A 13681-nucleotide genomic window follows, 5' to 3' on the forward strand; every position below is an offset into this window, starting at 1 on the left:
CCATCCAGTGCATGGGTGAAAAGCATAAAGCTTAATTTAGATTAGGGAAATGTGCAAAGATGGAAGAATTTTTGTTTGTTTCTGGAAATCTCCACCCGACCCCCAAGGAAAAATGCATTTTGAAGTCTTTCATGATATAGCATGGAAACTATTTTAAAACACACAAACGGTAATTTTCAGACCTAGCTTCCCATCAGAATCACCAGAGTTAAGCCTCAAGTTAAACTTATTGAACTAATACATATTGGGGCCAAGGCATCTGAATTTTTTATGCACACAACAGGTGATTCTGATGTACAGCAAGGGTTTAAAAAACCACTAAACTGGAGCATGATCCCATAAAGGAAAAAAATTAAGTCAATGCAAAAAGGTCACATATGAGCAATTAACTAGTTCTAAAGAACCTAAGATTGTATTCACCTATCAAAATAAGACAAAAGAAAGAAAATTTGAAACGGGAATTCTGAATTGCTCTCATGCCACTACATGAAAGGCAAAAGAATTAGAATAGTTTGCTAAAATATAAAAATATTTAGATGAAAGTCACTGTCAAGAATCTGGCCACTCCAAAATTCAGGTACAATAAAGTTCCATCAGGGTCTTTGGACATTGCAAACTAAAAAAGAAAAGTTATAATAGGAGCTCATGTATTATACGTAATTATCTGTGAACCTTAAAAAAGCTTAAGGTTTTAATCGCAACAAAGTAAATTTCAGCCATCATCAGAGCTTCATTAAGCCTACTTTATTTTACTCAAATCCTAACAGGTTTACTTGGTTGGTATTCAAACTCATAATAAATGAAAAAGGGTAGTGAAACTGCTAAAGAGAGGCAGACCAGTCAAGGAAGGACACAAAAACACTATTAAAAAGCAGACAAAGAACTCGGAAAGTATAGCAGACACTTGATAGTTTTTAAAGGCATCAGAATACAATAACTTTTTCCTAATGATCACTGGAGTAAGAAAAAAAAGAAAAATATATTCCATTTACCTTGTTTAAAACATGTATTACTTGCATTTTAAGGGGGTAAGAAAGTATCATAATCAAGTCACATATACAAAGTTTCTCAGCAAAAATAATTACCAAACTTAGGGGGGGAAATCCTTATTACAAAAAAAAGAAAACAAATTCCTCATTTGGAGACTGTCACTGTACAAAAAGGAACAGTGAAAGTAAAGAGCATCAGATAGTTTCTCAAATAAAGACATCCTGCTAAAAGAAAAACAGAGAAGACACTGAGGTTTTACTCTTAGCAGACATATACTTCTCATTACTAAAGTCAACATGTTCCTTGGCTGCTAAACCAGACTATTTCCTAGCAATGTAAATTTTAAAATGTTTCCTCATCTGAAAAATGAGAAAAATAACACCTAAGTTCATAGGGTCACTGTGAGAAATATGTAAGATAATGCAGGTAAAGTCACTGGCTAATACACAGTGGCTAATACACAATGAGAAATAAAGGCCACCTATTATTAATTTGTGCTCAGAACAAATACTATAAAAATGATTCTCAACTTTAGACAACCAAGGGATATATTTTAGAAGCTTTTCCATGTGAAATAGTCTTGTTCTATATTCACCCATGCCCAGAAACTTCTTCAAACATGTCTAACAAAGGAACCAAGTTGCATCTTCTTTCTCCATTAAGCTCAATGTATCATTAATTTTTAAAAACTTCCTGTAAAATAACTTCCAGAAGGCAAGTCTGATAATCACATTTAGTTACTATTATGCCAAGAAAGTTATCATGTTCCATGAACACCCTTTCCCAAATAAATTCATTTCTACCTCTTTATAAAATTTGAATACAAAAGAGTCAGGACACTTGTCAAAGAAATTTCTGAGTACAAAAAAAATCTATTCATAAGTCAACTTCAATCCAGATGTTAAGAGTTTCAGGTCAATATTTTAATCTCAGACCACTCCAAGTAATTAGAAAAGAATATATGTAGTAGATATTTTATATTCACACTTATGGAGGTTAGTATTTGGCTTTCACTGATGAGGCTATTAACAGAAATACCACCCATGGCTTCCTGCTTTTCCTCACAATCACACATCTCTAAATATGTATTTACTCACATACGTGATCAACGTTTACTATTATTTGTGAACCATTACATTAGGTGCCATCAAGTATACAAAAATAAATAAAAATTTTTTCCAGCCCTCCAAAAGCCTGTGACCTCACTGATACATTAGTCCATGTGCTAAAACCTGCTCATTTGCATGCATGCGTGTGTGTGTAAAAAAGGTCAATATAGGTTATGTTGAGGCAACCAAAAATTCAAACATTTTTGTAACTCACAACAAAGATTTCTTTTTATTTTTTTAACGTTTATTTATTTTTGACAGAGAGAGAGAGAGAGATTGACACACAGAGAGAGAGAGAGAGAGAGAGAGAGAGAGAGAGAGAGAGAGAGACAGAGCATGAGCAGGGAAGGGGCAGAGACAGAGGGAGACACAGAATCGGAAGCAGCCTCCAGGCTCCGAGCTATCAGCACAGAGCCCAACGCAGGGCTTGCACCCATGAACTGTGAGATCATGACCTGAGCTGAAGTTGGATGCTTAACCGACTGAGCCACCCAGGCGTCCCAAAGATTTATTTTTTAGTCACTTTATATTTTATATAACCTGTAAGAATCAACTTCTAGCTTTGCTCCATGTGATCTTCATTCCAGGATCTAGACTAAAAGAAAAAAATCCCACCTAAAATGTCTACCCTATAGGCGAAGGGAAAAGGGACATGGCAAAACACGGGACAGCTCTTAAAGCTTCTGCTAGACATGGCATATTGTTGCCAGTAACATTTCATTGGCCAAAACAAATCACTTGACTAATGGAGCAGCAATGTATAATCTTGTCACAGAAAACGGAAGCAAATATTTTCAACAATACTACCATCTACCACAATATCTATCACCAAGATTAATGAAAAGAAAAATACTCAGGCTATTCAAACCAATAATAAAGTAGTGTTTATTTAGGTAAAGTTTACTATGTGCCAGACACTATTCTAATATTCATTAGTATTAAAATATTTAATTCTCCTAAGAACTCAACAAAGATCTCTACTACTGCTGAAACCTCATGAACCATTATGGGTATTTCTTAATGAGAAAAATAAGCAAAAGAATTAAACCTATTAAAGGGTATTTTAGAAATATTTCAAGCTCACTAAACTTGGCTTTGATATGTTTCAAAGACAGCAAAAGTAGCTGCTTTTCAGAGAGGAATTGATCCATCTTATCTGAAGTAGAAGCCAATAACTGGCTTTAAATGTCCTAAATGCTTCTCAAATGTGGGCTCAGTTTCCCAGTAAGGTGTAATATACACAGAACCCTTGTCAACCTTAGGACTGTCAACTTCAGCACATCTTACTCACTGAAGGTTCCTGGCTTATCTAATGCTGAAAAAGGAAATAGTGTGACACAATAGAGCCAGAGATTGAAACACAAAATAAGGCTCACAAAAAAGATCCAGACATGGGGCACCTGGGTGTCTCAGGTGGTTAAGCATCCGACTCTTGACTTCGGCTCAGGCTCAGGGCATGATCTAATGGTTCATGAGTTTGAGCCCTGCGATGGGCTCTGTGCTGACAGCGTGGAGCTTGCTTAGGATTTTCTCTCTCTCCTTCTCTCTCTCTCTGCCCCTCCCCAGCTCGTGCTCTCACTCTCAAAATAAATAAATAAACTTAAAAAAAAAAAAAAGTCTATACACTTAGTCCTCACCACAGTCATTAATTAAAACCCTATGCAGACCCTAAGGAACTGTGTTTGAGGTAAACACAAGATTCAGTTCAAATTGAAAAGTGATGAAACAGGGCTAGGCAATACACAAATAGGTTAAAAAAACAAAATAGAACAAAAAACACTGTATCAAACATGGAGTCCGAAGTATTGCTATTTTGAAAGAGCACCATTTTATCTAGCCTTTAGATTAAAATCCTAAATAGTTAAACTCACCCTGGACAATTCTGTCAGAAAGTCAGGGAAAGTAAGAATAAATGTGGGCCATTTATCCGGTTTTTCCCCCTTCTCATTCAGTCCAGAGAAATGAGAAGCACATGGAAACTGAGACTCACTCTGGAACACGAGCTCAGGAACTAGATCAACGGAATCATCTACACTGTTTAAACCATTTTTCTCCTTGTGTGTATGTTGTTGGGTTTTTTTGGTTTACTCTGGTTTTGTACTAATACACTGTAATTTCGTACAAGTTAATGTAACAGCTTCTTTCCTTCTACTCACACTTTCTTCAGTATTTGTTCACTACTCCCTCCTTACCAACTGCCTTACTGATTCTACCCTTCATTTTATTCAAGTGATCTGAAAGGTTACATTATTTGCAAATGTTTTCTAAGCATTACAATAAAATGAATTATAGATTTAGATTATCCTATTAATTGGTACTCTTTCCACACACAACCTTTTCAGATCCTCATTACCTTCAAAACATAATGGAAAGACAATGCTTAAAGGATGAAAAGCCAATAATAGGTAAGAGAGAAGGGCCATAAATTTCCCTCAAGGGGAGATGAACATCACTAGTTCTCTGGACAAAAAAATGTGTTACAGAAAGCAAATAAATGGGGGCACCTGGCTAGCTCAGTCAGTAGAGCATGTGACTCCTGGTCTCAGGATTGTGAGTTCCAGCCCCACACTGGGTGTAGAGATTACTTAAAAAATAAAATTTTTAAAAGGCAAATGAGGGGCGCCTGGGTGGCGCAGTCGGTTAAGCGTCTGACTTCAGCCAGGTCACGATCTCGCGGTCCGTGAGTTCGAGCCCCGCGTCGGGCTCTGGGCTGATGGCTCGGAGCCTGGAGCCTGTTTCCGATTCTGTGTCTCCCTCTCTCTCTGCCCCTCCCCCGTTCATGCTCTGTCTCTCTCTGTCCCAAAAATAAATATTGAAAAAAAATTTAAAAAAAAAAAGGCAAATGAATGTGTCATTTGACTTGTGGTTAAAATTTGTTTTCTTTGTCTTTTACGTTTTTTAAAGTGTGAAACAAAGATCACTTTACATAATTTAATATTTTATTTTCAAATCTCTAACACATTTGCAAACAGAAACTCTTCAAATTTGCGTAAGTAGTACTAGTTATCATCAGTTTCTAAAATCCAGTATCTTAACTTCAACTACAATAACTGCAGACAAAATGGCTGACTTAGATATAGAATTTAGTTAGATACACAGTCATGTCTTAATTAGCCATGCACCAGTGGCCCCTTCAACTCTGTTTTGAGTTCTAGGGCTACTGTGAATACATTATTACTTGGGAATGCAAAATTATTCTCCATAATGTCTAGGAGAACAAGAACTAACTTGGATCACCTCTCTTACAGCCCTAAGTCAACCAGTCGGGTATTTTATTTAGAGAAACACTTCCCATTCTTCAAGTCTTCATATGTACAATAGTTCACTACAATTTTTTTTTTTTTATCTTTCCCCAATCTTAGCATCGTTATTTTTCAACAATTCTATCTTATGTATGTATCCACTATTGCCTTCAAAGCTTTTCATAAGCCACTGACCCTATTCAGGACATTCTTCTCCCCCCCCCCCCCCCCCCCCGCCCCAACACACCAAAACCTTAATAAAATTTACCTCACAAATCCTTTCTAATTAACTCTAGTTCTAACGCTCGGGACTCCCTTTATATTTAACACTAAATTAATTAGTATTTGACTAGACCCTCAATTTTTAACCACCCCCATCTGTCCCTGCAGTCTTCCCGTGTTATTCTAAGCACTCAGTGTAGTCTCCAGAGCATGCAAAAGGCATTCAATACATGCCCTGATTTATAATAGGCAGCGAAATAGCGATAAAACATAATGCTTTGCAGATAAACACACTACCGTGTTTACATGCTATTGTGTTAGTACCACAGTCAGGAAAATTCGCGTTAAGAGGGAAATCGAGGATTAATGCAGTCAGGAAAAAAAAGCACCATCACAAAAACGCTCAAAGCAAAACAACAGCAACAATCTCCGAATTATTGTGAAGCTTTAATAAAATTCTTGATAGGAAGCCTCCCGGCATTACCACCAGCCTTTTAGAAATTACCTTCCAATATTACTAGCAATGGTATGTTCACTAACATTGAATTCCAACCAAGCAGGCTGATGAATAAAACAATCTTTCTGTTCAGAAACCCACTAATACCACTTAAAGCCATGTAAGGGAAAGAGGGATTTAACCCCAACAAGGCCTGGAGTGACGGACAAACAGGTGAAAAACGGAGGGGGTGCGTAAAGTGGGGAGAAAGACCAGTGAGACTCCTCCCCTTCTCTGGGGGCTAGGGCTCGGCTCGCAGCCCTGGAGACAACCCCACCCCACAGACCCTCTCTCACAGCAATAGTCCCAAAGTTTCCAAGAAACCAGAGGTCCTCCTCCCCTCATCCCCGCATTCACACCCCCACTCGCCTGGCCAGTGCCCCTGAAAAGCAGCTAGTCCCAAATCCAACCGCCCTCTCCGGAGGAAAGGGTCAGCAGAGAACGCTTTCCCAGAGGCCTTCTCCGGAACCCAGCCAGCAGAGACCTCCCCAAAAGTGGAGAGACCCCAGAAGCTTGAAGAAGAAGCCTGACAATCCTGTTACCTGGTAGGAACCCTGGAAGCGGAAATGGCCGCTACAGCCACTGCCCTTTTCCCCCACAACATTTGCCTCAGCGCCACTGACATTGAGACCGCCGCCATCTTGCTGCAGGCAAACGCCAGAACGGATCACCGGAAGGGACAAACTTCCTTCGTTCTCAAGCTTCTGGGGCTCCATCGTAATGAAGTGGGCTTTTGTTAATTTCATTTTTTGTTTGGCGTTTTGTTAAATGCTGGAGTTCAGAAAAGAGGTAATAGGTTTGATTGAAAGAGATAAGAAGGAAAATGAATGGAAGAAAATGCAGCAGTGCATTCTGTAAATATTACCTCCACAAATTGTAATCCTTGTTTGTTGCTAGGACTGGTTGTTTACTGGTTATTCAATGAAAAGAACCCTCCCCCCCCCCCCAACACACACATACACACACAGAAACGCAAAAAACATGGAAATTTTAAACACCTGCAACTCATAATTTTTTCAAAGGGCTGAGCATATTTAGGGCTGAGCCCACTGGAAGAGCCAGAGGGCTCTTTGGGTTCTTGAGAACCTAAAGTAGTACTTTTGCAAAGTGTTGCCAGATTCAGTTTGCAAGCCCTCAGGAAAGGGCTGTATTTAGTTTGATGTTGTCTAGTTGTAACGATCATATTTTCCAGTTTGGACACATGGCCCGGAAAAGGATTATTTTTTTGACATGTAGGTTCATATGAAAAACTAATAGAACACAATATTTGAAATCCCCTGCCTTCCCAGTAAATTCTGATTGTGCGATCATAATACGTACACACCAAGAATATTATTAATGCTTCATGTATATAAAACAAAAATTATCTTCTGAGACAAGTGTTGGAAACATCCTTGTATTGTAAGCTACTGACCTTAAAAACGATTAATTGAATTATTGAAAATAAAAGGTTAGTTTGTGGGGTTTTGTTTTTAAAGAGATTTTTTTTTTTAAGATTCCTGCTTTTAACATTAAGCCCTTGGAAACATAACATTTATTAAAAGAAGAGGATTAACAGGAAGATGGGGGATAACTTGGTTCTGCATTATGACGAATTAAAAGAAAATACATAAGGAAAGAAGGAAAAGAAAGAGATTCAACACTGTAGCACCTTACACCTAACTCTAAGGAGAGAAAGCCATGTCAAGGGAAAAGGGAGATGAACAGAAAGATGAAGGAAGGCAAAGGAGAAATGTCTCAGAGGGAATTTTCTTTTAAAGTTTTTATTTTGAAACAATTATAGATTTCACAAGAAGTTGCAAAAATAGTACAGATTTTTCAGCCAGTTTCTCCCATGGATTGTATCTTCCATAACTCTAGTACATACTAAAGCCAAGAGACTGACATTGATGTAAAATGTTGGGATAGTCCTGTATCATTCTATCACATGTGTTAATTCATGACACCACTACCACAATCAAGATTCAGAATTATTTCAAAACCACAAAGATCTCCAGAGTGCTACCATTTTATAGTAACTCCCAAGTTACAACTCTTGGTTACCGTTCAGTTGGCCTTTGAACAATGCAGGGGCTCAGGGGACCTGCACAGTTGAAAGTCCACATACAATTTTTGACTCCTCAAAGCTCAACTACTAATAGCCTACTGTTGATCATAAGACTTACCAATGACATAAACAATTAACACATATTTTGTATAGTTTATACTGTATTGTTACAATAAAGTAAGCTGGAGAAAAAAATATTATTAGGAACTCCTTGTGAGTTTGAGCCCTATGTTAGCTATAGAATTTACTTAAAAAAATAGTTTGCTTTAAAAGGAAAAAATAGGGGCGCCTGGGTGGCGCAGTCAGTTAAGCGTCTGACTTCAGCCAGGTTACGATCTCGCGGTCCGTGAGTTCAAGCCCCGCGTCGGGCTCTGGGCTGATGGCTCAGAGCCTGGAGCCTGTTTCCGATTCTGTGTCTCCCTCTCTCTCTGCCCCTCCCCTGTTCACGCTCTGTCTCTCTCTGTCCCAAAAATAAAAAAAATTTAAAAGGAAAAAATAAAATCATTAGGAAGAGAAAATTCATTTACAGTACTGTACTTATTGAAAAAAAGTTCATATATAAGTGGACCTGCGTAGTTCAAACCCATGTTGTTCAAAGTTCAACGGTACTGTTTCCGTTCTTATAATTTGACATTTCAAGTATGTTACATAAATTGACTCATGTAGTATATGACTTTTTGAGATTGGCTTCTTACACTCAGCATAATGCCCTTGAGAACCATTCAAATTAATGCATATATGAACAGTCCATTTCTTTTTATTGCTGAGTAACATTCCTGGTGTATTAGGACCCTCCAGAAAAGCAAATACAGTAAGATAAATGTATGAGCATACCTATCTGTTTAACCATTCACCTATTGTAAAAATTTTTGTTGTTTTCTGTTTTGGGCTATTAAAAATAAAACTGCAGGGTACCTGGGTGGCTCATCAGACTCTTGGGGTCTGCTCAGGTCATGACCTCGTGGTTGTGAGATCAAGTCCCACACTGGGCTCCACGCTGAGCATGGAGTCTGCTTAGGATTCTCTCTCTCCCTCTCTTTATGCCCCTCCCCTGCTCATGCACATATGCCTGTGCAGGAGCACACTTGCTCTCTCCCTCAAAACAATATACATTTTAAAAATAAATAAAACTGCTATGAATACTCATTTTTTGGTGTAGGCATAAATTTTCACTTCTCTGGGATAAGTGTTCAAAAGCACAATGCTGGGTCATGTGATACATGTATATTTGTTTTTTTAGGAAACTGCTTAATGATTTTTCAAAGCAGTTATACCATTTTACATTCCTACTAGCAATATATGAGAACCAGTTTCTCTTTATCCTCACCAGCATTTGCTATTTCACTATTTCTTATTTTATCTCGGCTAACATTAGTAGTAGGTATATCATAATATCTCATCATGGCCTTACTTTACACTCCCCTAATGGCTAATAATATCAAATATCTTTTCATGTGCTTATTTGCCATCTGTATATTCTATTCAGTTAAATGCCTCATGTCTTTTGCTCATTTTCTAATTGCATTATTTGTTTTTGCCTGTTATATTTTAAGAGGTCTTTATATATTCCAAATATGAGTCTTTTATCAGATATGTGGTCTGCAAATATGTTCTCCTGTCTGTAGCTTGTCTTTTCATCCTCTTAACAGGGTCTGTTGCGCAGTAAATGTATTAAATTTTGGTGAAGACCAGATTAGTCATTTTTTAATTCATGAATTTTACTTTTGGTGTCATGTCCTCGTACTATTCATCAAGTCTATGTCCTAAACATTTTCTCCTATGTTTTCTTCTAAAGGTTTTTTTAGTTTTACCTTTTATGGTTAAGTCTATGGCCTTTTTTTTTGAGTTGCATATTTAGTCAATAAGGTGTGAGGCTTAGGTCAAGTTTCAATTTTTTTACCTGTGGGTATCCAATTGCTCCAGCACTCTGCATTAAAAAGACTATCTTGGTGCGCCTGGGTGGCTCAGTCGGTTGAGCGTACGACTTCAGCTCAGGTCGCGATCTCACGGTCCGTGAGTTCAAGCCCCGCGTCGGGCTCTGGGCTGATGGCTCAGAGCCTGGAGCCTGCTTCCGATTCTGTGTCTCCCTCTCTCTCTGCCCCTCCCCCATTCATGCTCTGTCTGTGTCTCAAAAATAAATAAACGTTAAAAAGACTATCTTTCTTCCATTGAATTGTTTTTGTACCTTTATCAAAAAATCAATTTGGCCATACTGTATCTGGGTTCTCTATTTCAAAGGGAATTTTAAGCCCTCGGGTGGTTTTGATGTTGGGTTAAATTTTAATAAACATGTTTTCATTTTTAAGAAGTAACTTATGATCTGTCCCAATGTTCATCAGGGCAACTCACTGTAGCCCTGCTCCTAGTCCCATTGACCAAAACTCAACTTCTCCACCTACCAGCTATTCTAGTCTCTTCCTTCTGTGAATTTGGAATCTCAAGGGAAGACTTCACTGGTCTGTTTTCCTTTCTACACAGCCTTTGATCCAAAATCAGCATTGCCAACAATACATTCCCGTAGAACCTCTGATTCCTTGATCTTCTGTTGGATTCCCTCCACTGCCCATACCTGAAGTCCTTGCTAACCTCACGTATAATATATAGGCCTAAGAACTGAACAGAATTAACATGCCATGTGCACTTATTTATTTATTTATTTACTTACTTACTTACTTACAATTTCACCTAAACTATAGAGTCTACCACTAAGCTTAATAAATTGTCTAGGTCTAAAAAAAAAATTTTTTTTTAATATTTCAATAGAAGTATTTAAAATACTTTTTGTTTGCATTTCATGCATGGTAACCAAAATCCTCCTGAGCAGCTCATCATTATTAAACAAAATAGCAATCTCAGACACTTATTCTACTGCTAATTAGTACTCACCATGTAACCTTATCTGACTCCTCAGTAGTTTGGCATAGCTTTTAATTCACTGAGTATCTTTAACCTCATTTCCCAAGTGGTATTCTAAGGAACACTAATTGTGAGAGACTTTAACTGGTGCTCCTAAAAATTGATTCCATACTACTAATATTCCAGACTTGGGGTAATTTTTTTCCTTCCAGCTCTATTGAGATTTACCTGGCATAATATTTGGTAAGTTCAAAGTGTAAAACATGATGGTTTGATATATGCATATATTGCAAATGGTTATCACAGTAAGGTTAGTTAATACATCCACCACATCGCATAGTTACCTTTGTGTGTATGGAGAGAATTTTTGAGGTCTACTCTCAGCAAATTTCAAGGATATAATGCAGCAATATTTTAACCATAGTCACCATGCTGTACATTAAATTCCTGGAACTTATCTATAGTATAACTGGAAGTTTGTGCTCTTTGATTACTTTTACCCATCCCTCCCCCATCATTTCCCCACCTCTAACACCCCCGCCTCACCTTGGAAATCACCTATCTTCTTTATTTCTAAGAGTTCAGTTTTTCAGATTCCACATGTAAGTTAAAATACACCGTTTGTCTTTCTCTGTCTGACATTTAATTTAGCATAATGTCCTTCAGTTTCATCCATTTTGTCACAAATGGCAGGATATCCAACTTTTTAGTGTCTAGATAATATTCCATTGTGTGTGTGTGGGTGTGTGTGTGGGTGTGTGTGTATTCTTTATTCATTTGTCACTGGACACTTTGGTTATTTCCATGTGTTGGCTGTTGGAAATAATCCTTCAATGAAGTTGAGGCTGCAGATATCTCTCAAAGATACTGATTTCATTTACCTCAGATATATGCCCAGAAATGGAATTGCTGAATCATATGGTAAGCTTGGAGTAAGTCTTTTTTTTTTTTTTTTTAAGTCACAATCCCATTTATTTATTTATTTGTTTGTTTGTTTGTTTGTTTTAAAGCAAGCTCTATACCCAACATGGGGCTTGAACTCACAACCCTGAGATCAAGAGTCACGTGTTCCACTGACTGAGCCAGCCCTGTGCTCCATCTTGGAGTGTTTCTTAATTCTTCTTTCTTTTACCTTCCACTTCCAATCTTTAACATGTGTACAGGGATGCCTGGCTAGCTTGGTTGGAAGAGCATGTGACCCTTTAAAAAACATTTTTTTTAATGTTTATTTATTTTTGAGAGAGAGACAGAGACAGAGCATGAGCAAGGGAGGGGCAGAGAGAGGAGGCACAGAGTCTGAAGTAGGCTCCAGGCTCTGAGCTGTCAGCACAGAGCCCAATGCAGGACTCAACTCATGAGAAGAGCATGTGACTCTTGATCTCAGTATCATTTGTTCGAGCCCCATGATGGGTATAGAGATTACTTTTTAAAAAATAAACAAACTGCGGGGCGCCTGGGTGGCTCAGTCGGTTAAGCGGCCGACTTCAGCTCAGGTCATGATCTCGCAGTCCGTGGGTTTGAGCCCCGCGTCGGGCTCTGTGCTGACAGCTCAGAGCCTGGAGCCTGTTTCAGATTCTGTGTCTCCCTCTCTCTGACCCTCCCCCGTTCATGCTCTGTCTCTGTCTCAAAAATAAATAAACGTTAAAAAAAATTAGAAAAAAATAAAAAATAAAAAATAAATAAACAAACTGGGGAGCCTGGGTGGCTCAGTCAGTTAAGCATCCAACTCTTGCTCTCAGCTCAGGTCATCATCTCATGGTTTGTGACATCGAGCCCCACGGCGGGCTTGGTGCTGGTGGAGTGGAGCCTGCTTGGGTTCTGTCTCTCCTTCTCTCTGCCCCTCACCTGCTTGTGCTCTCTCTCTCTCTCTCTCTCTAAATAAATAAATAAATAAGCTTTTAAACAAACAAACAAACAAACAAACTTGGGGCACCTGGATGGCTCAGTCAGTTAAGCATCCAACTCTTTTTTTTTTTTTCTGAAGAGAATTTTATTATAAGAAGTCAACATCCAACTCTTGATTTCACCATTCATGGGTTTGAGCCCTGTGTTGGGCTTTGTGCTGGCAGTGGGGAGCCTGCTTGGGATTCTCTGTCTCCCTCTCCCTCTGTCCCTCCCCCACTAGCTCTCTCTCAAAAATAAATAAATATTTAAATAAAGAAGCTTTTTTAAAAGTTATGTTCAGATATTTATTTATTTAGAGAGAGAGAGAGAGACAGAGTGCAAGCAGGGGAGGGGCAGAGAGAGAGGGAGACACAGAATCTGAAGCAGGTTCCAGGCTCTGAGCTGTCAGCCCAGCTCCAACCCATAAGCCATGACATCATGACCTGAGCTGAAGTCGGATGCTTAACTGACTGAGCCACCCAGGCATCCCAATAAATAAGCTTTTTTAAAAAGTGTTCAGAATGTGACCATTTTCCCTACCTCTCCTATTGCCACTCTGATCCAAGCCACCATCACCTGCGGCATGGATTCTTGAAATAGGCTTCTAATAGCTTCCAGGTAGCGATCAAAGCAATTGAAACAAAAGTCAGGCCACGCCTTTCTTCAAAACCGTAGAGGGACTTTCTGTGTCATTCGTAGTAAAAGCCCAAGATCTTATTATTATAACATATAAAGCCCTGTACAATAGGCACTCTAAAGGCCCTCTGACCTACCGTCCATCCCTTTACTCACTGCGTTCTAGACGCACTGGCATCTTTGGTATCCCTGCAGCATG

General features: G+C 38.6%; 1 protein-coding gene across 2 annotated transcripts in view; it reads right to left on the minus strand.

Annotated features, from left to right (window-relative positions):
• The window catches only part of NDUFS4 (NADH:ubiquinone oxidoreductase subunit S4), a 112417-nt gene extending 105627 nt beyond the window's left edge, over positions 1 to 6790 (minus strand). The window contains exon 1 of one of the 2 annotated variants that reach the window (XM_019811113.2): positions 6602 to 6790. In XM_019811113.2, coding sequence (XP_019666672.1) covers positions 6602 to 6775 — 174 coding nt within the window. In that variant the 5' untranslated portion in view covers positions 6776 to 6790. The remainder of the gene's footprint in view (positions 1 to 6601) is intronic. The other variant, XM_003981420.4, reaches the window with a different exon arrangement.
• Positions 6791 to 13681: the final 6891 nt, after the last annotated feature.

The sequence above is a fragment of the Felis catus genome, chromosome A1 (genome assembly GCF_018350175.1).
Source record: "Felis catus isolate Fca126 chromosome A1, F.catus_Fca126_mat1.0, whole genome shotgun sequence".
NCBI classification, from domain to species: Eukaryota; Metazoa; Chordata; class Mammalia; order Carnivora; family Felidae; genus Felis; species Felis catus.